The sequence below is a fragment of the Hipposideros armiger genome, unplaced genomic scaffold (genome assembly GCF_001890085.2).
Source record: "Hipposideros armiger isolate ML-2016 unplaced genomic scaffold, ASM189008v1 scaffold_94, whole genome shotgun sequence".
NCBI lineage: Eukaryota > Metazoa > Chordata > Mammalia > Chiroptera > Hipposideridae > Hipposideros > Hipposideros armiger.
In genome coordinates, this window is record NW_017731444.1 from 824,316 (window position 1) to 849,852 (window position 25,537).

A 25,537-nucleotide genomic window follows, 5' to 3' on the forward strand; every position below is an offset into this window, starting at 1 on the left:
TTGAGGAATGTTGAGGTTTCAGCTTTAAAACTTTTGGGTTCTCTGTTAGAGCTGGGAGGAGATTCTTGGGTCTGGATGTGGTCAGAGCATTGAAGAGCTGAGAGAGAAGCAAGGAGAGCCCAGGGGTCAGCCAGGGTGACAGTGATCTGTCTGGAAGGTGGTGGCAGTGCCGGGTGGGCTGGGGTTACTCTAAAAAAATGCTCGGTCCGTCATCCTCCCAGTAATGATGGTGATAAGATGAAGGTGGTAGAGGTTCCCTACATCATCCATCATTGTCCAAAAGTTTAAGGATTACTAAGTCTAACACCTCATTTTACAGATGAGAAAAACAAGGCCCAAGAGGGGAATGAACTTGTCCAAGTTAACAGCGTGAGGCAGAGGCTGGAACCCAGGTCTCCTGGCTCCCACATGGGAGGGGCAAAGAGGTGGACAGGAGGGGAACGGGAGCCATTTCCTCCCCTCTCAGCCCCTGGTGGTCCATCACTTGGCTGTGGCCACGTGGATGATCACAAAGCCCTTGATGTCCGAGAAGTGGGGGCTGACAAGGTCCACCTGCAGCTGCCTTGGGCCACTCTTAGAAGGGGTGATGTTGAACTGGACCAAGGCACTCTGTTGGGGCTCTAGGCTGGGAACCCTGGGGAAAGGGGAAAAGAGAAAGGTAGACCATCAGTTTTCTCTCATTTCTGAGCCTGACCTGCCAGTCCATGGTTCTCCAGAGCCCTTGGGATCAAGGTCACACCTTGTGGCTTGACATTCAAGCCTTGTCAATATGCTTCCAGTTTAATATTCGCTTCCACCACTTTTCACTCTTTCCAACCAGCCAGGCTATTCTCTATGTGTCTTGAACATACCTTATGCTAAATAAATGAAGGCTGATGTATCTAGGCAATGGGCTGGTTCCTGGGGGTCCAGAATCTCTCCTACACCCCTCACCCACCAGCAGCATTTCTGCGGTCCATTTTATAAGGAAGGCAGACCCTGTCCCCCACTCCCATCCCCAGGCTGGCACTTACTTGATGCTGAGCTGTCCTTGGAGAAGACCACTGCCCTCTACCATCAGCATACAGTTCTCCACTCTCTCCAAGAGTGGGTTGACCACCATCACTTCCACCGTAACTGCCACCCCCACCATGGCTGGGCCCAGCACCTGGAGGGGCAATACCCAGAAATCATCCTTTCTCTTCCCCATTCCCTCAGGAAACCCATGGTCCTGGCTGGGTCAGAAGATGGGGTAAAATCATGTCTACCCCTTGCTTCCATATACCCCGTTATTGAACTCCATCATTATATCAATCTCCCGCATCCACACCACTTCTGTCCACCCTTGAAAGTTGAAACTAGAACTAAAAGCACAAAATCTTCAGGTTTTGATTCCCTTCCTCAGCTCTGAAGAAGGGCTGCTAGGAACAGGGTAGAGGATGCAAATAGAAGTCACCTTGATGGCAATGAAGTCCTCCAGAGTGATGTCCTTCTCTACCAGGAGCTTCTCTCCTTTGATGACAATGCACATGGCAGCCAACAGGATCTTCTTGTCCTCTGTCAGGTCTCCCTTATATTGGGAGTAAGATATTTTGATTGGCATTTTTTTCTCTGGAAGAGAAAGTAGAGGTGGGAGTTGGGATCTGATATTATTTTTTCATGGAACCCGGAAGGAGGAAGGGAAGATTCAATTCATAGTTACTCTCTCTGGTCCTTGAAACCAACATGAAGCAGGCATGTTCTTCAAATATGAAGAAACCTAAGGCTCAGAGAGGGTAATTTCTTGTCCTATGTCACATAGCAAGTAAAGCAAGAAGCCAAGATGAGGTGGGATTCAAATTCAGGCCAGTCAGTTACCATGACACCAGATTGTCTCTCCAAGAGCTCTTGGGGATGTGTTTAAACTTTCCCTAATCATTCCTGATAGAAATCTCTCAGTCCATCAGTCATTCATCTCATCAGGAGTTTACTCACTGCTTATTGAGCACTTACTATATACTAGGTACAGAGAAGAGGGAGACCAAAGACCTGCCTCAAGCTTCCAATCTAAGGAAGAGGCCAATTTCATGGCAGCTTCTCCAATTCCTTCCTCCCCATTAAAGCTGAGTTCTAATCAGCCCCACAAACTGTGAAAAACTGTCACTGATACCTCCACCCAGTGATCCTGTGCCCTCTGCCTTCTGATCTCTTGTGATCCTGGCCATCGCTGTCTCTTTCTTTCTTACCAGGTACAAAAACTTTACCTACGTATTCTTTTCTTGTGAGTACAAGTACAAATATGAGTCACCACAGGCCATATCTGACTGTCAGTCATATTGTGTGTGTGTGTGTTTGTGTGTGTGTGTGTGTGTGTGTGTGTGTGTGTGTGTGTGTATATATATATACACACACACACACAATTTTACTTAGGTGCCACATGTCTGTTCCAGTTTGTCCTACTATTCCCTACTGTTATATTCCCACTGCTTCTTTTATTTCTGTTTCCTCCCTGTCCCTGAAGGCATCTGAGTTTTAAACCTGTGGAAAAGGTCCTTTAAGGGCTTGAATTTGGCTCACATTCTCTGTTCCTAGAACTTTGATAAAGGGTATCTACAAAAACCCTGCAGCTAACAACATACTTTATGGTAAAAAACTCAAAGCTTTCCCACTAAGATCAAGAACAAGGCAAGGATGTTGCCTCTCATCACTCCTGTTTTATATTGCACTGGAAGCCCTAGCTAAAGCAATGAGACAAGAAAAGGAAATAAAAAGTATGCAGACTAGGAAGGCAGAACTAAAACCTGTTCACAGATGACATGATCATCTATGTAGAAGATCTGAAAGAACAACAAAAAATCCTGGAACTAGTAAGTGATTACAGCAAGGTCATAGGATATAAGATTAATGTACAAAGTTAATCACATTCCTATGTACCAGCAATAAAGTGGGATTAAAAACATAATACCATTTACACTAGCATCCCCAAAATGAAATACTTAGGCATTAATCTAACAAAATATGTAAAAGATTTATATGAGGAAAACTACAAAACTCTGATGAAAGAAATCAAAGACCTAAATAAATGGAGAGACATTTCATGTTCATGGAGAGGAAGACTCAATATTATCAAGATGTCAGTTCTTCCCAACTTGATCTGTATTCAAAGCAATCCCATCAAAATCCCAGCAAGTTATTTCAGGAATACAAAAAAACTAACTCTAAAGTTTATGTGGAGAGGCAAAAGACCCAGAACAGCCAAATAAATATTGAAGGAGAAGAACAACATCAGAGGATTGATACTACCTGACTTAAAGACTTACTATAAAGCCACAATAATCAAAACAGTGTGATATTGGTGAAAGAATAGACAAATACATCAACAAAACAGAATAGCCCTCAGAAATAGAACCACACAAATATAGTCAACTGATCTTTGACAAAGGAGCAAAGAAAATAAATGAAGAAAAGATAGTTTTAAAAAATAAATTGTGCTGGAATAACTGGACATCCAAATGCAAATAAATAACCAAATAAATAAATGTAGACACAGATTTATACTCTTTACAAAATTGAACTTATAGTGAATCATAAGCCTAAATGTAAAATGCAAAACTATAAAGCTCTTAGAAGATAGCATATTAGGAAACATAGAGATCTTGGATATGGCAGTGACATTTTAGGTACAACACCAAAGGCATGACCCATGAAAGAAAAACCCAACAAGCTGGACTTCATTAAAATTAAAAACTTCTGTCCTGTGAAAGACACTGTCAAGAGAATGAAAAGATAAGCCACAGACTAGTAGAAAATATTTACCAAAGACACATCTGCTAAAGGATTTTTACCTAAAATATGCAAGAACCCTTAGAACCCAACAATAAGAAAACGAATGACATTATTAAAAAATGGTTAAAAGGTCTGAGCAAATACCTCACCAAAGAAGATAAAATAGATGCATATAAAAAGATGTCCAACATCCTATGTTATTATGGAATTTCAAATTAAAACAACAATGAGATACTACTATATACCTCTTAGAATGGAAAAAATCCCTAATACTGACAGCACCAAATGTTGGAGAGGATGTGGAGCAACAGGAACTCTCATTCACTGCTGGTGGTACAGCTACTTTGGAAGACAGTTGGGCAGTTTCTTAGAAAACTACACATAATCTTATACCATTCAGTAATCACACTCCTTGGTATTTGCCCAAATGAGTTGAAAACTGTCCACACAAAAACCTACACAAAGATGTTTATAGCAGCTTTATTCATAATTGCCAAAACTTGGAAGCAGCCAAGATGGCTTTCAGTAAGTGAATGGATCAATAAGTTGGCGGTACATCCATATAATGGCATATTACCCAGTGCTAAAGAAGAAATGAGCTATTAAGCCACAAAAATCATGGAGGAATCTTAAGTACATATTTCTAAATGAAGGAAAATAATTTGAAAAGGCTGTATGATTCCAACTATAAGACATTCTCCAAAAGACAAAATTATGGAGATGGTAAAAAGATTAACGGTTGCCAGGGGTTGAAGGAGAGAGAGGGAGGAGTGAATAGATGAAAAATGGAATTTTAGGGCAGTGAAACTATTCTGTTTGATACTCCAGTGGTGGATACATGTCACTATACATTTGTCAAAACCCACAGAATGTGCAAGAGTGAACCCTAATGTAAACTATGGACGTTAGTTAAACATAATGTATCAATATTAGCTCATCGGTTGTTAACACATGTACCGCACTAATGCAAGATATTAATAATAGGGGAAGATGGGATGTGGTAAGGAGGTATATGGGAACTCTCTATACTTTCTACTCAATTTTTCTGTGAACCTAAAACTGCTTAAAAAAAGCCTATTAGTTAAAAGATGATTAATTTTAATAAATTATGTATTTTAATAACTACACCATTTGGCTCAGTAATTCCACATTTGTGAATCTAGTCTCACAAAACAGTCTGAAATCAAGAGGAAGAAAGGGGATTTTCTGCACCAAGATGCTTACTTACATTAGTGGTGGTGTTGTTGGTTTTTTTTTTAAATAGTAGTAAGCTGATAATTACCCCAAAGAGAGGAAAAGATAAAACAAATCACCACATATTTATTTAAAGATTATACACCTATTAAAATGATGTTAATGAAGGGCTCAAACAAAATCTAAATTACAGCGTAAAGTGAAAAAAGCAAGGCACTACTGAGTATTTGCAATATAATTAGAACTATGCTTTTCAAAAAGCAAACAGGCATTAAAAATTTGGATGGGAAGTATGTTCACTTGTAGGTGGGTGGCAGGATCATAGGTGATCTCTCTCTCATGTGCTCTAAATCTTTAATGAATATATATTACTTTCATGTGAAAAAAATTGCTAAAAGCCAGGAGAAAGTATATTTTAATTAATATTTCATTATAAAGTGTTATTTTGCCATTTAGATTTTATGAAAATTAAATGAAACCTTCTTCACATGTTTTCACATCCTGTCAAAATACACAAACCTCACTTACCAGAAACTGCCAAGAGGAACAATTTCTTTGTTTAATTGACTCCTTAGAGTTCAGAAGGTGAGATGATAGATTGATAGGCAGATGGAGGAGCCAGAAGGGAGGGGGATGGAGATGTACGTATAGACAGATTAAAAACAGAGAGAGAAGGAGAGAGAAAGAGAGGAAGAGAGGGAAGGAGGGAGGGAGGGAGAGTAGGCAAAGGAGGACGAGTAACCAAATAGGATACATTTAATAAATCATATAGGAAGTACTATGTGTTTATAAAGATTATAAAAAAAATTCTTGAAATATGTATATTTTAAAAAAGCAGTTAGGGATATTGGGGGGAAGTGGGGCGGTGGATTGGGGGAGGGGGGTTGTCACTTCGAGGGGTAAAAAGTATAACTATTGCACTGTGTTGTACAGCTGAAACTAATTCTAAAAAATGTGTATTTCATAATAAAAAATAATTTTAAAATAATAATAATTATAGGAAAAAAAAGCAGTTGGGATAAAGACACTTAAAATTGTACAAAAACCTTCAAAAGGACTGAAGCCATTCTATTTTGGTTCGAAATACCAAGGGTGCATTTCAGACACGATAAGCATAATGGGTGTGGGCTGATCTGACCCACCAAGGCCTGTAGTCAGGCAACAGAATCAGCTGAGTAAATGTGCCCTGGGGTCGGACATTCGTGGCTTTGAACACTGGCTATGCCCCTTCCTTGCTCTGGGCTCTTAGAAGTGCTCTAAGGCCAGACTGGTTTGAGTCCTGCCACTACACACACTGACTGTGACTCGAGAGTCGTGAGTTCACCTTTCTGGGTGTGAATTTCCTCTCAGAAACTGAGCTAGTGGTAGTACCCCAATTCATGCAGAATTCTTAGGACAGGCCTGGCCCATGTAAGCACTTAATAAACATCTTTTGCTGGTCCATCCCTCTCATGCAGAACACCTGGATTTTAGAAAGGTAATACAAGGCAGATTCCATATATTATGAAATGCTCCTAGCAGGTGTTTATTTGGCATGTAAATATTCATACTAATTGGGAAAAATAGAGACTATAAATCACCTCGCTATTCAGGCTGTTTGCCACCAGATAATTGAGGACTTTATTACTATTCTCATTATTTAGCCCCCTTGAGCCTCAGTTTTCTCATCTGTAAAGTGGGGTCAAGTGGCAAGGCACTGAGTAAATGCTCAGGAATATCCCCTTCTTTCCTGGAAATGAATGTTGGTTCCTGGGACGTTAAGCCCCACCCCCACGCCTCCTGGAAAAGGGGTTGGGCCGGCCAGGTGCCACCAAGAGGAGGCCTTCTTACCTTCTTCCGGCCCTAGCCGCACTGTGCGGGATTCGTGCAGGATCTCTGCCACTGGCCTGCGAGTGTAGAGGATGGTGGCACCGCTCAGGTTGACTCGGATCCGCTGGGCCCTGGAGGTGAGGTTGGTCAAGCACAGCGCCAGCTTCAGGTCATGTCCCAGCACGGGCGGCTCCAGTACCTTGAACTTGCCGGTGATGCTGGGCTTGGTAGCGGGTTCCAGGAGGTCATCACGCCAGAGACCACGGCCGCCAATCCTCCGGACCCTGGCCCTCCTCCCAGAGGCTTCCACACTGAACAGCTTCCTCACGGCCTTTCTGTACACCTGTCTCTCCTTCCGGGACCCTGCAGGGCATCGCGCATGGTGAGGCAGGCACCCTCTTCCTCCTCCGCCTGTCCCAGGGCCCTCTCTTCTCATTTCCCCTCTTCTCTGGGCAAAACCTCCACTTCACTTTTGGGTCTCAAAGAGCCTCCGAGCCATATGCAGACCTCAGCCATAAGCGCTGTTTGGTTCTGCACCTGGCCCACGCTGGCCCCTTTGTGTTTGCGGAAGTCAACACAGACTACATCAGCTGGCTCTGGAAAGAGGATAACAGACACAAGCGTGTCTGAGTACACAGGCACTGGCTGCCTAGGGGCACCGGATCCTTACCCGGTAAATTCTAAAGCATTTGCCTGCGGAGCTTTTAAAAGTCCTGATACCTGGGTCTCACCCTCTAGAAACACACCCTTATTAGAGACATGATTTGCAAATATTTTCTCTTATTCGGTGGCTATCTTTTGACTTTCTTGATAGTGTAATTTGTAGCCCAAGTTTTAAATTCTGATGAAGTCCACTTTTTCCTTTGGTCACTTGTACTCTTGATGTCATATCTAAAGAGGCTTTGTTTAACCCAAGGTTACAGAGATTAACTCCTATGTTTTCTTTTAAAAGTTGATAATTTTAGCTCTTACATATAGGAAGGAGAAGTTGGCATGTCATGGCCATGGGAGGTCTACTTGTCCCCATCTGTCTACTTGCTTACTGAGCTGTGTACTGCCTGAGCAGGGAGAAGAGAGCTGACAGGAGGTGGCAGGTGGAAGATAGCCCACCATGATGTCTCTCCCCACCAGCCTTTGAGTGGGGCACAGAGTATAGATGAGTGTGGGGGCCACAGCCTTGTAAAACCCCTGCAGAACCTGGGGGCAGAATTACTATGCATCAGAGGTAAGCTGTGTGACTGCCAGTGGGGTGAAAAGAGATCTGCTCAAAGAGGGGGCCACATGTCTCAAGAAATCAGCTGTGCCTTGTGGGGGAGGGGGGCAGTGGGAAACATCACAGGAGTGAGTCCTGATGGCACAGCTCCAAGTCAAGTGGGTGTTTCAATCTAGCTGTGGAGGGAGCAGCTCAGTGGCCCTTGTGGGAATCGAACCGTGAACCTTGGTGTTATGAGCACTGCACTCTAACCAACTGAGCTAACCAGCCGCCCCGAAAGGGCAACTTTTAAAGTGTTTAGCTGGAGGTGGCTAAGAGAAAAAGGGCTTTTGTTTTGATTTTGTATCCCAACAAGTACAGGCTCTTCAAAAACCAATGACCACAAATTAGAAACTATGGCATAGGCCCTGACAGATGATAAACAAGAGCTGCTATTATTATTGCTTATTATTATTATTATTAACATTATTATTGCTATTAACTGGGCCCTAGTACTATGTATCCTAGGTGTTCAATAAATAATACCTGCTACTATCATCACTATTATTAGTAGCAGTAGTATCATATGTGAACATACCTTGTACAGTGCCTGGTCCATGGTAAGTGTTCAAGGAAATGAAGCTATTGTTATTATTAGATGTGGGAAATCTTAGCGAAAAGAGGAAACTATTAAAATAAACTAAAGGCACTTGGCTCAAAGCACAGAGACAGCGCTGAATGACGCTATCACCACCATAACATACGGGAAAGGGCCTGGACCCGGCCACCTGCGATTGTCCTTCTGCAGCAGATGGGTCATCTGGGGAGGCTGATGGAGGCCCCCGTGTTGCCCGTACCTTCCGGATACTTGTAGAGGCCTGTGATGTCCACACGGGAGTCGCTGCCCACCGCCTTGGTGCTAATGCACCTCCCGATCTTCTTTGTGTCTGAGTACACACGCTCCCGGCTCTCATCCTCATTCCAGAGCCAGGTGATGTAGTCTGCGTTGACCTCCGCAAACACAAAGGGGCCATCGTGGGCCAGGTGCACGTCGCCTTCACGGATGGCGGTGACCGAGGCCGGGCCGCACCGGAATATGCCTGGGCAAGAGGGGTGAGCATAAGCAGTGTGGGTGAGGAAAAGTGGGGGTCTGTGACCCACCCGGATGAGCCCATACCTTCGCTCTCCTCCTGGGGGGTGGCATCCAGAACCTGCCAGCCGTTGTAAGAAGGGCCCAGGTCCTGCCGGGCAAACCAGCTCTCATTCCAGACATGGAAATTCCTGCCACAGAGAGAGGATGGGGCAGGGTGACCTACTATGACAACAGGGGCCATGGGAGGGGACGTTCCTAGTGCAAGCCAGTCCCTGGGAGCTGTGGTTGAATCTTGTGAATCATTCATTCAACCATATTGATGAGCACATACCGTGTGTGTGTGTGTGTGTGTGTGTGTGTGTGTGTGTGTGTATCAAGAACCTGCTTTTCAAGGTACCAGAAGTACAATTGCAATTAACACAGAAGATTCTTACCCTCATGAAGCTTACATTTTAACAAAGAAGATAGATGGGGAGATAGGTTAAATTAAGTAAGCAGGTAAACGAAATAAATGTAAGTAAATAAATGCTGTAAAGAGAGGGGCTTGAGATAGAGAATAACTGCTGGAGACCTACTCTAGGTAAATGTTATTATAGCTAAGATAAAACTTAAAGGAGAAAGAATTAGCCACAGGAAGAGTGAAGGGAACAGTGTTCCAGGCAGAAGGAACAACATGTACGAAGGCTCTTGAGACAAGAAAGAACTTAGTGTGTTGGAGGAACAGAAAATATGTGAGTATCTCTGGGTTACAGCAAGCACAGGGTGTAGGTAGGGTCCAGATTACGCAGAGTTCTATAGTCCCTGGTAAAGAGTTCAGCCTTTATTTTAAGTTTTCTATGTTAAAGATGAGAATATAAGACTAGGAAAAGTGACACAAGGTCACACCATACGAAAGCAGCAGAGAGAAGCCCTAGTTGGTCTGACTTGGCATCTTTACAGCTCATCTTGAACTCCTCTTAGGGAGGTAATGGTCTTTGTTTGGGAAAATACCTTGATAAGCATTTTGGGGGAAAAGGGAGGACAGGGGTAACCTACATGGTGACAGAGGCCCCAACATCCAAAAGAAGTGTCTGTTCATTCTGCCTGAGGAAAGAATAGCATACTTTTTGTGGTGCTCCTGCAGAGAGAGGGAGTAAAGAGAAGAAAAAAAAGAGGAGGAAAGGGGAGAAGAGAGGCAAAGAGGTGGCGTGAGGCTGGAGACCGGCTGGCGGAAGGGCTCTGGGCATGCTCCCTGGGGGTGGCGAGGACATTCTAGCAACAGGGTGGTCGAGGCCGTCTGTATTCTGTACTGTATGCGCTTCATGGTTTCCCCTGCTCTTTAGAAAGTTGGCTTGTGTGACAATTTGCACACGTATGAACAGACATTTGGACAAGGTTATTCACTGAAGCCTTGTTTGTAAATGCAACTGTTTGGTCCATCCACGTGAGATGGCTAGATAAACGATGGTTTTTCCAGACAGCTGAAAGGCCCACCAGTTCCTACGCCTGCTCTTCCACTCACAAGCTGTGTGGCCATAGATGAATTACTTAACCTCTCTGTGCTTTGGTTTCCTCATTTGCAAAATAGAGCTAAGAATAGTAGTGTGCTCACAAGGTTGTTTGGAGGAATACATGAGTTAGTATATGTCTAGCTCTTAGAACTGGGTCTGGCATACATACACTAGGCGCTCACTGAGTGTGATGTTATTTTTTTACACACTACAAAAAATAAGGAAAACCTGACTGTACTGATATGAAATTGTTAAATGTAGAAGCAAGATGAACAATACAGGCATACCTTGGGGATACAGCGGGTTTGGTTCCAGATCACTGCAATAAAGCTAGTATCACAATAGAGTGAATCGTGATCTTTTTGCAGGTAGAAGGTCTTGCCTTCAATTTATACAAAACGCAACATCTGTGAAGTGCAATAAAGCAAAGCGCAATAAAATGAGATATGCCTGTATTACATTATGCTGCCAATATTAAGAAGCAGGGGTGCGAGGGGACTGTGTATGTGTATGTTCTCCTGTTTGCAAGAGCCTGTCTCTGGAAAGAGATGGAAGAAACTAGTCACAGTGTTGTCTCCAGAAGGAGGATGGGGAGGCTGGAACTGGGCGGGAGGGAGACTTACACTGTAACCCATTTTGTACCTTTGGAATATTAAAGCACATGAACGTGTTTCCTATTTTAAAAAATGAACTTAAAATTAATATTTAAAAGCTTTGTGTGAAGAATTTTGTTTGAGCTGAGAAAGGAGATTGTTTTCCACCTGAGACACACAGCACATGCCCAGGCAGCTGAGAGAGAAGCAGGAACGTGATACAGAGGAAACTATGTTGAAGGAATCTGGACCTTTCTGTCACAGGACTCTCAGGAGGGCTGCATCCCACAGCGGGGAGGACAGGGGGTTCAAGGCAGTCAGATCTTGAGCCCCCCTCTTGACCTCTGAGTCACATGTCTAAAGACCCCTGCTTCTCAGAAGAGGAGACGCCTAGCCTGGAACCACCCTTTCCCTTTGCAGGATGCCTCTCACTCCTTCCAGAACTGGCTCCAACTCGGGAGAACTGGGCTCCAGATCTGGGTCTGCCTCAGGGAGCCCCTGGGACCCGGCAGGCCTAGAACCCACCACATGCTGTCTTCTGTCAGGTCCTCCAGGGTCCGCCCAAAGGAGTCCACGTATTTGTCCACACTCAGGTTCCTGTCTGTGTCATGGGCCGAGTTAAAGTTGGACACAACCCGTGTGGCGATCCCCAAGCACCTAAGGACTGAAGAGCAGGAGGCTGGAGAGGTTCCAGGGGCAGCACAGGACCCTGGACTCAGGAGGGATCTGACCCCTGCCCCCCATCCCTGCCCAAGTCCCCTCCCTGTCTTTGTCTACTTTGTCAGGGCTGAGACCCCTGTTTCCACCCTCAGAAACACCATCATCTCCTTTACGTTCTCTCAGGGGACTTCTGGAGACATTATGGCACCCCTATTTGAAAAGACAGGCTCAGAGGCTGTCAGGAACTTGGAAGCCATGCAACAGTTACGTAATAGCCCAAGGGGACAGGAGGCCTTGGAGCCACAGGACTCCCCAAGGGCAATCAGTGAGCTCCAGGCAGAGGGAGCTTCTGCAAAATAAATGATCAAAAGTCATGTAAATGAACTATCTGGTTTCTCTCATTTCCCCATCACCAATAAGGAAAAACCGGGTTTTGGTAGTGGGGAGTAGGAGGCCTTTGCGAATCTATGCAAATGAATGCAAATGAGGGGCCTGGTTGGGGTTTGGAAACCTTTTCCTGGGTACCTGTGCACATGACTCCAGCGAAAACCCAGCACTGGCCGTATTTGACTGGCTTGAACCTGCCCTTGAACCACTTGTGCAGAATGGCCACGCTGCCGCGCCAGTGCAGTGGGCTGGTGCCGCCGCCGTACTTGCCCTGCCACTGGCCTTGAACCACGCCCCGGTCGTTGTTGCTGTTCACCTGCGCAGAGGAGGGCACAGATCCACCACCAGGCAGGGTTCCCCTCTTCAGGGACCTCGCCAACATAAAATCATCTCCACCCAGTCCCGTGGGGTCACCCCTTGCTTTTAAATCGTCTGAAAATTGGGGACATCTGCTGTCTTAAAATGCCTATTTTTTGGTACCATTTATTATTTTCAATTACCTTCCATTGGGATCCTGTATTGTCGAAAATCATCTACGGTTTTAGAGCATTTCCTGTTTTAAATGATGTGTTTTGGGGGATGGTTGGTGGTATAATAATTAGAGAGACAGCTAACATTCATTAAATGCTTATTATGTGCCAGGCACTCTTCTAAAGGCTTTGTGCACATTATATTAACCTGCGTAAAGTAGGTTTTTTTTTTTTTTTTTTGCTGAGCCATCCTGCTACCTTTTGGCAGCTCAGCAGCAACTCAGCTCGGACTGGGCATCGAACCGCTGTTGCTCAGGGCTCGCACTCTTGTGCGAGCTCTTAACCAGCTGAGCCACTTGGCCGACCCTAAAGTAGGTTTTTATTTTCCTTTTTATTTAATTATTTATTTTTGATGAGAAAACTGAGATTCAGAGGGGCTAAGGGACTGCCCAAATCACACAGCAAGTTCGTAAAAGGAGTTCAGGACTTGGACTTGGGAGCGTGCTGCCACCCCATAAGGCCATAGTGCTCTACTGTTTAGAACTGGTCACTCTTTGATTCTTTATGCTTTCGCATCTCTCTGAGGTCTTGAGGAACGGAGAGTATCAAATATGAGAAAAATATCTTGGTCCAGTTTTGGAATCCGAGGTACCCACCCACTGATCTTAACACTTGCTATAGGGCAAGTTACTAAGCCCTCTAGCTATCTTTGGAGAAGGAAGCACTGTGGCATGTGTAAAAATAGATTAAAGATGGCACCACTCCCACGAGAAGGTGGGTCTGTGTACCCTATCTCTGGACCTGGGCTGTCCTGTGACTGCTTTGACCAATTACTATGGTGGAAGTGATCCTGTGCCAGTTTTCAGGCCCAGGCCTTTGGGGACTGACAACTTCTACCTCCTCTTTCTGGAACAATTGCTTGGGGAGAAGCCAGCTGCCATGTCTGGTTACCCCGAGACTGCCATGCTCTGAGGAAGCCCAACCCAGCCATATGGAAAGGCTGCATGAAGATGACTGACCAGCCCAAGCTGTTCTCACCATCCCAGCCCAGGGGCCAGCCAGACATGAGAGTCAGCAAGCCATCCCGACATTCCATCTCCAGCAGACACGGCATGGAAGAGAACCAAGGATTCCAGCACCAGCAGACATGGCATGGAAGAGAAGAGCCAAGGGAACACTGCCTGCCAGAACCAAGGCCCCATATATATGGTCCTGTCAAAGCATCCCAGACAGATGTAGCCGTTCAGATACCCCCAGCTAAAGCATCTTGGAGCAGAGACAAGCCATCCTCACAGTTCCCTGCCCAAGACCCTGACCTGTAAAACTGTAAGCATAATAAATGGTTGTTTTACACCACTGAGTTTTGGGTTGGGGGTGGGGGTGGGAGTTGGGTTGTTATGCAGCCATAGAGAATTAAAACAAGAGGGAACTTGGGAAAAATCATAGGGTGTGGCCCTGGGGTTGGCTTGGGATCCGTGAGGGAGTGTGTATGCAGGGGTGGTGGGGCTCCTCACCATGGCACTGATGATCCTGGTGACATAGACGGGGTCGTGGCGGCAGGACACATCAATGGCTGGGTCATCTTGGTGACTAGGGCTTCGGTCCAGGATGGAGAGGCAAATGTTCAGGATGTCCTCCTCAAACTGTCCCCAGAGAGTCTGCGCTTAGAGGACAGAGCCTCACCCATATTCCAGACCCTCCCACAACCCTCACCCAGTCACTCACTTCTGTCGTGCAAAGGAGTCCGACTCCCCCCAATCCCCAAAGACACCACAGAGCATCCTCAAGTCTCAGAAACCCTTTCTCAGAGAGTCACCTGGGAATCAAGTTTAACCTTAATCAAGTCCTCTCCTGTTCAATAGCCACCCCCCATGGCTCCCCAGTACCCACAGTAAAGACTGTGGTAAGCTTGTGACTTTGGGGGCACATCGACCCCACAGGCACATTCATTTGGTTTAAGTGATTTTTTTTCCTACTACATTTAAATTAATTGACAAACTAGGGGATTCATTTAAAAACTGGGAGATTTTTACATACAAATTAAGATGTCTAGTCTGAAAATTTGGAAGGTCTGGGAACCCTTACTTTCCCACATGGTAATAGGAGGTGGGTGCTGAGAAGTGTTTACCCCTGAGGTGGATCCTAAACGCTCCAGTGTCTCATCCCTGCCCAGCCCCTGAGCCCCAAATTCTCCCCCCGTCCGCCTCCCGCCTCCTCAGCCTGACAGCCAAGGTCCTTAACTTGCCTGGCCGACCTTCTTCCAGCTGGTCACCCAGAGTCCAGGCAGACAGAGCTCCTCTAGCAGAACCGCAGCTACTTCCTGACTTCCCACCTCCACGCTGTCTGTCTGCTCTTCCCTCTGCCTGTCCAGGTTCCGCCCAACCTTGGACATCCGCCCCGACACCATGAAGCCTTCCGAAACCCCCGAGGTGGTGTTTTCTTTTATGCTCTTCTGACCTCCCTGTGATCCCGTCTCTGCCACCCTGCCTTTTTCCACCCACCCACCTTGTATTATAACGAATTTATCTAAGCCAGCGGCTCTCAAGTGTGGCCCCAGACCAACAGCTGTGGCATCACCTGGGAACTTGTTAGAAACGCAAATTCTTAGCTCCCCCCACGCCCCCCTCCCCACACCCCCTCACCTACTGAATCAGCCACTCTGGGGGTGGGGCCCAGCCACCTGTGTGTTCTAATGAGCCCTCTATGTGATGCTGGTGCACGCTCAAGACTGAGAACCCTTGATCTAAGCTATTTATCTTTCTATAGCAGAACTGACCTGTTCTGTTTCCAAATTATACCCAAAGCCCTTTGCCTTCCTAAGGAGCCAGCATAGGCCCTGACACAACTAATAATGGACGGATGAATGAATGAATGAGTTTGCTCTAGGAGTCAGATAGTTTGTCCCTCCTGGGAGAAAGTGAGTAGACAGAAGGGCTCCTGGGCTGACTTTTCGCATGCCCCAGCCCGCGTCCTGTGCCCCTGGAGACCTGCCCGAAGTTCCAGCCTTGGGCTCGGATGTGCTTCTCCACGCCTCGGAAGATGATCCCGTTGTCATTGAGCACGTACTCCTGTCTCTCCTCCTCGGAGGCCAGAAACACGTCGTCCTCTGAAAAGCAGTCGTCAGGCCCGGCATGGGCTGGGGCTCTGGCCTTGCCGGCCTGGGGAAGGGGCTACATCAGGGATCAGCTGCAGGACAGTGCCAGGAGGCTGACTGGGGCAGGAGAGGCCAAGAGGGGGCTTGCTGGGCTCCCACTGCACCTGGCTGGTCTCTTTCCAGGCAGGGACCAACTTCAACCCAACCCATAACTGGGGGGTTTTAGGAGTCCTGATGCCTTTGGGTGACCCCACTGATGCCAATAGCAGCCTCCTATTTCTTAAATGTTAGTACAAATACTGACCCTAGTAACCCTTATGATGTGCCTTATATATAACAAGTATCAGTGCTCTGAATTCTCACTCTAACCCTAAGAGGTAGGCACTATTATGCTCATATTACAGATGAGGAAACTGAGACTCATAGAGAAAAGCACTAGCAGAGCTGGGGCTGAACCAAGGCTGTCTAATGGCTAAAGTCCAGCTTGCATCCACTCCTGAGCCTGTTCTGCTATTAGGCCCCTCAAGAAACTACTGATTCCTGCCTCTCTGGCACAGGTACTTTGTAGCACTTGCTACCAGGTTTCTTTGCCCAGTGTCTGTATCTGCTTAGGCTTGGCTCTGCCAAGCTCTTGGCATTCACCTCTGTCCATTAATCTGCCTCCCAGGACAGCTTCCAGGAAAACGTCTGCCTTGGACTTGGCAGCTCCTACCTGGGCACCATGGGTTGAAAAGGAGAACAAACTCTCCCAGCTTCCGGTTACTGTGTTTGCGGCGAGAGGAAATCCTGGCACTCAGCAGGTAGCGGCCAATGACAGCATTGGGAGGGCTGGTGAGGCTGACAGTCACCGTGTTCTCTGTCTGAGCCTCCTTCACTGCCATCCAGGAATCTCCCACCTCCAGCTCCGCTATCTGGAACACAGCTTTGGTGTGGAGAGCCTCAGAAGCCTGGGGTCCTGGCAGAGAGGAGAGGGAATCAGAAGACCTAGCTGCCTCCAGGAAACCCAGCTCTAGAGAAGTGGAAAAACTATAGCCCTGGAAGTGCAACCTTTACCCCCTGAACTGCTGGAACACTGTTGGGGAGAGGAATCTGACCAAGAGGGCCTGTGGAGAATGGGGTAAACCTCAGTTGTCCTGACTCCCACCTACCTCCTGGATCAAGGAGAAAGTGACAGGACCCTTTGAGACTAAAGTCTGCTTTATGTCTGGCCAGGAAAGACAAGCTTGGGCTCCAAAAGTGCCTGATGATTTCTCGTACCCTCCAAGAGCCCTGGATTCTTTAGCATCCTCAGGATTCCAGAGTTGTCATATCACCTATCCCACTGCCTGCTGCAGCACCTCCCTGCCATTCCCAGAAAGCTGTTGTCAAAATCTTCCAAGAGGGCCGGCTGAGTGACTCAGTTGGTTAAGAGCACAAGCTATGAGCAACAGGGTCGGCGGTTCGATTCCCACATGGGCCAGTGAGCTGCGCCCGAGCTGAGCTGCCAACAGGTGACAGGATGGCTCAGCTGGCGAGAGCATGTGCTCTTAACAACAAGACTGCCGGCTTGACTCCCACATGGAATGGTGGGCTACACCCACCTGCAACTAAGATTGAACATGGCACCTTGAGTTAAGTGGCCGCAAGCTGCCGATGGGAGGCCGGATGGCGACTGGACTTGGAGCTGAGCTAGCTGTGCCTTCCATAACTTAGACTGAAAGGCAACAACTTGGCGGTTCCCCTTCTCCAATTTCCCAACACTATTCCCCTTCCCCAATTTCCCAATAAAATCTTAAAAAAAAAAAGCTTCCAAGGTTAGGGGTTCAGCCCACCTACAAGGGACTTGTTTTTCCCCCGGAAAGTCTGGGCTGATGACCACAGAGTCTCTGGTCACTGGTCACAAGACAAGTGTTTCTGAGTGCAGACCAGTGGAGGGCCTGGTGATCCAGTTACCTGTCTCCACCGTGAAGATGAGGGTCTCCTTGCTGTCCAGTGGGCAGTTTAGTTCCAGTACCAAGGTGAACATCTGACCTCTGCGAACCACCAACTCAGGGCTGGGGTACTCCTGGGTGTGGTGGGCAGCACCATTTCTCAGCCACTGCCAGTCCACCTCGGTGATTCTGATCCCTGAGTAGGGAGGAGACAGAGATAAGGCTAAGCCCTTGGCATGTTTCTAATCCATGTCTGGTCTCAGCTGGCCTGTCATTTGCTCATGCAGCCACTATTTCTCCTATACAGTAGTAGATTCTGGTTATTCATGGTAGTCACGTTCTATAAAGTCTCCGTGAACACTGAACCATTACCCTTAGGGAAATTACAGGGCTAGGTTCCTTTGAGCCTCTGGTCACAACTTTTTCATCAACTGATCAATAAACCTTATTTTATGTGTGTTTCTGTTTCAAGACATCTTATTTAATATATAGACGGTGCCCCCCAAAATGCATACACATTTTAAGAAAGGAAAAACTATTAAAATTGAATGCTCAATATATATTGATAACAAAAGATGAATACAAGTCAGGTTTCTCTTCTGCAATTACAAGAGGTGCTCTAAGTGGTTACCATCAGCGTCCAGACACTTCTGATGACAGTGAACTACTGCTTGAGCAACACTGACCTAAGTGTCCACTTGTATACATTTTTTTGGCACCCCTGGTATTGTTGATTCATTCACATTGAGCTCACTGACAACAGCACTACAGTTCATGCCCCAGTGAAGCTTATCTAACACATGTTTTCTCCGTAAGGCACATCATAGCCTTCCTGTGCTTGGGAACACAAGGCAGTGTTTCAGCACTATGCGTGGGCCATTTTAAACAGCTGAGTCACCAACAAAAGAGACAAAAATGCAAAAAACCATGCCTCTAAATAGACCATGAAAGGACACGTGTTTATAGTATGAGAGCAGAGACAAGAAGGCAGAGCGTCACCCTTGACTTCACTTGCGAACATGCATGTTAAATGACAATATTTTTATCACTCTGACTGCAAATGATGATGAAAGTGCCAAGGGTATTGATTTGGAGTTAAAAATAAACTTCAGCGAGCAGGCCAATTTGCAAACATGGAATCCGCGAATATTGGGATCAATGGTATATTCTCTGTGCCAGGCTGGGATATATTGGTGAACAAGTGAGATGTGGGCTTGTCCTGGATAGATACATAGTGAGGCCGTGTGGTTATGAGCATGGTTTCTGGGGTCAGCTGATGTGGGTTCAAAGTGTGGCTTGGTCATCTACTGGTTAAATTATCTTTTGATTGATCTCTCTGTACTTCAGTTTCCCCTTCTAAAGAGTGGGGATAATAATACCTTGTGGAGTGAATGTGGAGGATAACTGCCTGTCATTTACAGCTCCAAGAATGAGAGCCCAATAAATGTTAGTCATTATATTCCAGACAAGCAAAGGTGATACCTAAATAGGTGAGTCCACAAATACCTAATTATCATTCTGATACATACTATCAAGGAAAAGTACATGGAGCTGAAAGAACATTTAAAAGGGGGGCCTAGCCTGGTTTGAAGGGTGAGGCTTGCTTGAGGAGGTGGCATTTAGGCTGTCTTGAATTGGATGAGATGTCTCCAGGGGAGAAGTGGGTGGCATATTGAGCATCAACCCAAGCACCCTCTCTCTCAGTCTATTCAGGGTTCATTCATTCAGGTGTCAAGCGTTGCGCTGGGTGCTGCAGACTCAATAATCCATGCTGCCAGGCAATTGACAGTTCAGCACAAGAGCAGATATATCTCAAACTGAAGCGTCCTCATGGCATGGTCCTCAGACTTGGAATGCTTCAGGGGGCTTATAAGAGGAGGTTAGAAAGTGAGGAGGGTTCCTGGACCATTGGCCATGGGTTCCTGCCCTGAGAATTCCACCTTGGCTTCCCCTTTCCTTGTCACAGCCCAAACCAGCCGCCCCCGCCCCCCACCTCCCGCCACCACCCTCTGGGCATCTGCAGCCTCATCACAGGGTGGTAAGAAGGGTGGGATGAGTCAGAACTGCCATTATCATATCATCATTATCCCTGAATCTCAGAGACCGTCTCTCTCTCAACTTCCTGCCCAGGGTCACGTTCTCGGTGGATACTTGATCATGGTCCAGCTTGCATACCTCTGAGAGGCAGCTTGTCCACCACCCAGATATTAAAAAGTCCTTCCTTCCGGTGGACTAAAGTCTTTTTTTCTTGCTCCATTTGTCCCATTTATCCCCACTCTGCCCCTCTGTTACCCCCACAGAACACACCTGCTCCTCTTGTCCCTCGACAATTTTGCAGAGCTATTATCAAGAAATCCCAACCTGCCACCCGCACCAACTCTACACCTGCCCTATCCCAGGAGGTCACTGCTCTGGTCCCTGTGTGACTTGTCCCCAGAGTTGCTCCTTTGGTGATCTAAGTCACCTGTAATCGTTATCATCACCTTTCCCCCCTCCCCCCCACACAGCCTGGCATTTGTGGGCTGATATGCTGGGGCAAAGCAACTGTTCTGGCGATTCAGCCCATTGTGTCCTAGACGGCATCCCTCAGCCCTCATGGGGACTGATGGGCACAGGGCATGAGAGCTGACCTATAGGGCAGCCCCAAGTCCAGGAGAGAGACATGCATGTGGGATGATTTCCCGATGCCCTATCAAAATAAACCCAGTACCACCTTCTCCGTGTCCTCAGCTTGAACTCTATCAAGGAAGACAGGTTATAGTGATTCGCTTACATGCCTCTCTCCTCCACAGGACTGTGATGCCCCTGAAGGCGAGGCCTGGGTTTCGTTCTCTCCCGGTAGTTAGGGCTTGGCTCCGGTGGCTTAGGGCCCAGGGCAGAGTACAGGCTCAGTGAATGTTGGTTGGATGAACGAATGAATGTTCCTCCCTGTCTCTTGGCTGGGATGAGGGTGTGAAAAGAGGAGCTGATGCTCACCAGCTTCCTGGCGCTCCCTTGAGGATCAGGGCTCACGCCCCAGCATCCCCACCCACCTATAATCCCTCTCTTTCAAGCTGTCACATTTCAAAACTAGCCCTTCCTTTCCGGTTTCCTTCTACCCGCAATCATGGGCCTGCGAGGTGGGAGCAGTGTGTGGGCTCTGACCCAGGCAGGCCGACCTGCCACTGGCTCCCTGTGTGGGCCAGGCTAGGGGGCTTCCTCTTTCTGGGCCTCATTTATTTTTATCTATGAAACGACCCAGAAGGACTCTTAGGGTTTGGATAGTCTGTGGTTTGCTAAATAAAGTGCCTCTGATACCCCCCAGGAGTCCTCTTGACCCCTCTCTGCAACACTCTCCTACTCCCTCCTAGAGTGACCTGACATGAGGGTTGTCACTCAACACCTCAGTGAGCACCAGAGGGGGGATGGGAGAGGCAAGGTCCCAGCTGGGACCTCTCTAGTTGACAGTGTACCCGAGGCCCTGAAGACAGAATGGATGACATGTTGTCAGCCTCTGGGTACCCACCCTGGAGATGTACTGGGTGAGCTCCTAGCTCTGAGTTCAAGGCCCATGGACCCCAGGCCTAAGGCTGTGCCTGCCAGTCACAGGGAGAGAGGGGTGCGGTAAGAGCATCCTGCCCACGTGTCCTGTCACCCCAAAGCCTCTCAGCTCCTCTGGCTTTGCTGCTGTCCTTTAGGTCTCTCTGCCTTCCTTTCTTGGTCTTCCTTTCCACTCTGCACGGCGATTAGGAGCCTGATTTCAGAGGCACACACTTGAGTTCAAATGCAGACTTTGCTGCTTGTTGGCTGTGTGGCCTGAGGCACGTTATTGAACCTCTCTGAACCTCAGTCTCCTGGTGAAAATGGGGGTGATGATAGCAACTGCCTCCTTGAGTTGTGAGGAGTAAATGAAATAATTCATATAAAGTACTTAGAGCAGTACTACCACTTATTAGGTACTCGGTAAATATGCGTGTTATTGATGACATTATTACCATCAGTATTTGCACAAGAACTCCTGGTTGCCATTTCAGTATTCTGCCAATCAATGGTATCCTGCTTATCTTCTACTTATTGGCTGTGTGGCTCTGGATAAGTTAATGGACCTCTCTGAAGTTCAGATTTCCTTTCCTGAAAAGTGGCAATAATAATACCTTCCTCATAGAGTTTTGGGGAGGATGAGGTAATGATCATAAACAGGGTAATGAGGAAATGCATCACTTAAATCTAGAAATTTTGAGAGTGAAAGTGGAAGCCATCACTAAACCCTCTAGGACAACAAGCTTCAAGCAGGGTGAATGGGCTCCCTCCTTATAAGGTACTTAGCGCAGGGCTGGGTCTGCAGTTAAAAGGTCAATAGTTGGGGTTTTGCTAGTGTCACCTCCTTCTCTCCCCAAATCTCCCCACCACTTTGGTTCTCCCCTCCCAATTCCTATACACAATGTTCTTCTTTTTACTCTCCCCTCTTCACCTCTTGCTTAAATTTCTGATTGGCCTCAACAGCCTTGGAACATTTTCAGCTTATCCAGTTCAATCCATCCTATTCTATTACTATGGAGAAACTCAGGTTCAGTCAGGGGATGGGCTTTTCCTAGTACACTAAAGTAAGAGTGTCATTTCCTCTGCTCAAGAGCCATCAAACCCACAACCACTATGCTGGCATTTAAGGTTCCGTCACGGTCTGGCCCTGCTTAGCACTTTCCCCACCCTAATCCCCGCCAACCTCATCTTCTCCTTTGCAGCTTGTTTGCTTACCTGCTGACCCCAGAGATCAGCCTAAGAAAGAACCCTAGCTGGACGGGGTGGTCTGTGCACAGAAGATTGCCTCCTGCCCCCAGCTCTAGCTCCCTGTAGCTGCTCCTCCTCCTGTCCTTCGGTGAAACTAAAGAGTGATGATGCCGTCCTCCCCAGACTTCTGACCTAGCCAGGGGATGGCACCCAGTGGTGCTGAACCCAGCAAGCTCTGCTGAAGCAGCAACATCTCCTAGACTCCGGACTCAATGTAATTGGTTTTTAATGGGCCCCATTATGTCCTTATGCTTAGTGTGTGTCATGGGCACCTGACCTTCATAGCTAAACGATGAACTGGGGAGTTGCCTGGGGCCACTGCCCAATCTCCCTTGCCTTCTTGTTCCTGTTGGAAGCTGCTGGCCTCTTTCTCACCAGGAGGACGTGGACTATCAACTTGAACCCAATGTCTCAGCCAGAGTTAACCCCGCACATCGTATTCTTGATTCTTAGAATTTCTGAGCCAAAAGATGATTATAATTCAACAATAACAAATTTCATTTGCTAACACTGATCAACTGGTAGGGACCTCTTGAAGAAACATGTTGAGGAGAATTTCAGGACCACATCCAGGCTCTGTAGGGAAGAGCTCTGGGGTCAACTAGTGATGTCTGCCGCTGAAGGAGAGGGAGCAGCTCGCAGGCCAGACACTTTCCATCCAGGCCTGTATGTCTCAGTTACTCATGCACAGATTGCATAGCAGGCTTGGTCTACTGCTCTGAGGAACACATTTCCAAGAAGCTAGGAAAACCCAAGAGACTGGGGAATATAATTCAATCTAACGAATAGCCAGTGTATATGCTGGGTGTGATGGATCTAACCCTGAGATTTTACAGATGGGAAAAAATGAGGTTCAGAGAGAGAAACGGTCACTTGGCAAGTTAGTAACAGACTTGACATTGGAACCCTCATTACTGACTTTTCTCCTAGACGGACTCTTTCTCAGCAATCAAATGTGGTCAAGTTTAAGGCTGCTAGGGAAGAGGACTTCTAGGTGGGCCCTGAGAAACAGATACTGAAAGAAGCAAAGCCAGTCCCCTATAAACCAGGGCTAACAGTGAGAAACCACCCCAGCTCTGGAAACAGCAGCGTGGAGAGTGAGCTGTGGTGACGAGGCCTGGTCCTCTGAGAGCAGACCCATCCTAACAGCCAGAAAGGCCCAGGATGCCAGTAATGTCTGCTAGGGAAGAGTAAGAAGAGGAAGTTCAAATATGACAAGGAAATTAAAATACCTGCCTTTGAAAATAAATAAATAAGAGTTGACTCATAGAATTGTCACATGATGCTGAACAATTGAAAACAGGAGGCATAGAATTAGAAACATCCTTTAAAGACCTCTGAGAATAGGATCCCTGCTTCTACTGATCTGCTCATCACTGGATCCCAGCTCCTAGCACAGGGTAGGTATAAAATATGTAACTGTTAACTAAGGGACAAGTTTCCATGGTGGGAGGGGAATTAGCTCCTTATGATATTACGGCTATAGGGGAGGCACGTTTTCTGAGTGTACTGTCTACAAGGCCCCACATGAGATATTGTGGTGAGTACGACATACTCGGTCTCATCAATTCCTCACGGCAGGCCTGTGGAATGACTTTTATATAATCCCCATTTTACAGAAGAGAAAGTGGAGGCACCAAGGGCAAATTCTGTTGCTCAAGGTCACATAATTATTTTCACCTGAGACAGAGCTGCTCTTGCCCTTGAGTCTTTGGGGGAGTCTTAGAGGAGGATGCAGCTTTGGGGCCCCTCTCTCCTCCTCACGCAGCTCACAATCCCCCTCCTCCAGTCCAGCAAGGTGTGCGGGGAAGCCCTGGCCTCAGCCCAGGAAGAGCTCTGCCCTGGACTTGCTAGGTGGTCTGGGGATGGCTTTTTCCATCTCTGGGCCTCCATGTTCTCATGAACATGAGGGAACAGCTCAGGGACCGTGCACCCCTATAATCCTAAGAATCAATGATCAAAGTTTTATTCCACAGACCCTCCCCTTCCTGAAGCTCCTCTCAGGGGGCCCTTGTGCCCAAAGGCCCGCAGGCCTTGCCTACTCACCTGCCATGTCAGGGCCAGCTTGACTCCTTGCTTCCTCTATACAGCGGCGTGTGGACCGTCAGGACGGCGTGTTGGAGAAGCCAGCCAGACCCACGTTAACAAGGCAGATCTTGGAGCATGCTTTGTGAGGACAGTCAGAATTCAAGAGGAGGTGTGGCCCTTTTCACCCCATCAGCGACACCTACGAGACACCTAGTCACCCTGTAATTGCTCTGGTTTGCACCCTGAAGGTGTCCAGTGTGGGAGTGGCTTCACCAAGAGGCCTTCCAAATTCTCTGCGGGAGAAACTGAGGCCCGGAAATATCACCAGCCTGACAAGGAGCAGAGGAGGAAGAAGAGGAAAGTAGGAGAGAACTAGGTTTATGGTCAGCCATTCTCAACAACCCTCAGACGAGAAAATGAAGGCTCAGAGAGGGGACCCTAACGGTACATGGTTATAAGCTGCAGCTCTGGGATTAAGACCCTGGTCTTCTAGCAATCGGTCTGGGGCTGTCTTCTCTTCCTGCTGGGTGAGATGAGAAAGTCCCAGGGACCACAGTTCTTCTCTCTTCTGTGTGGGCTCCAGAGGCATCTACAGGGGCAAAGTCCCACGTTCCTCTCCTTAGAACATATCCCCACCGTGCCACACCCTGCTGCTCCCCTGTACACCCCCCACTAGCTGTCTCAGCTTTCATGCAGGAGCCCTGCGTTTCAGAGGAACAAACTTGAGACCCACACAGGCCTGGATTTGAAGACCAGCTCCTGCCCCTGGTCACCCAGTGACACCAGCTAGGTCTGTGGCCCTCCCTGAGCCTTAGTAAAATGAAGACAATGACCCCTCTTTATGGGGCGTGAAGCGGGTGTTTGGGATAAGTCATGGACAGGGCCTGGATTCTTAGGGAGCCTGGCTGGCCTGTCCCTCTTGTCTTACAATTGCCTGTACTCAGGAGTTGGACCATTCCTGAGCTCGTCCATCCGCCTGGGTAAATCTACCCTGGAAGTTGGGAGGGGAGACGCAGCCTGATTTCTTTCAGTGTCTTCTGTTATTTGGACTTCTTGCAGGGCTTCCCTGTGATAACCCAACTGCCAGGAGTGATGTCAATCTGGGC

General features: G+C 47.3%; 1 protein-coding gene across 1 annotated transcript; it reads right to left on the minus strand.

Moving 5' to 3' along the window:
• Positions 1 to 480: 480 nt before the first annotated feature.
• On the minus strand, positions 481 to 24,456 carry TGM6 (transglutaminase 6). The gene is made up of 13 exons (XM_019645678.1): positions 24,450 to 24,456; positions 17,659 to 17,832; positions 16,439 to 16,681; positions 15,620 to 15,738; positions 14,147 to 14,275; positions 12,301 to 12,478; positions 11,641 to 11,779; positions 9,117 to 9,220; positions 8,797 to 9,039; positions 6,769 to 7,110; positions 1,436 to 1,590; positions 1,014 to 1,147; positions 481 to 634 (listed from the first exon to the last, which is right to left on the minus strand). The coding sequence occupies exons 1-13, from the start codon at positions 24,454 to 24,456 to the stop codon at positions 481 to 483; spliced, it is 2,121 nt and encodes a 706-aa protein (XP_019501223.1).
• Positions 24,457 to 25,537: the final 1,081 nt, after the last annotated feature.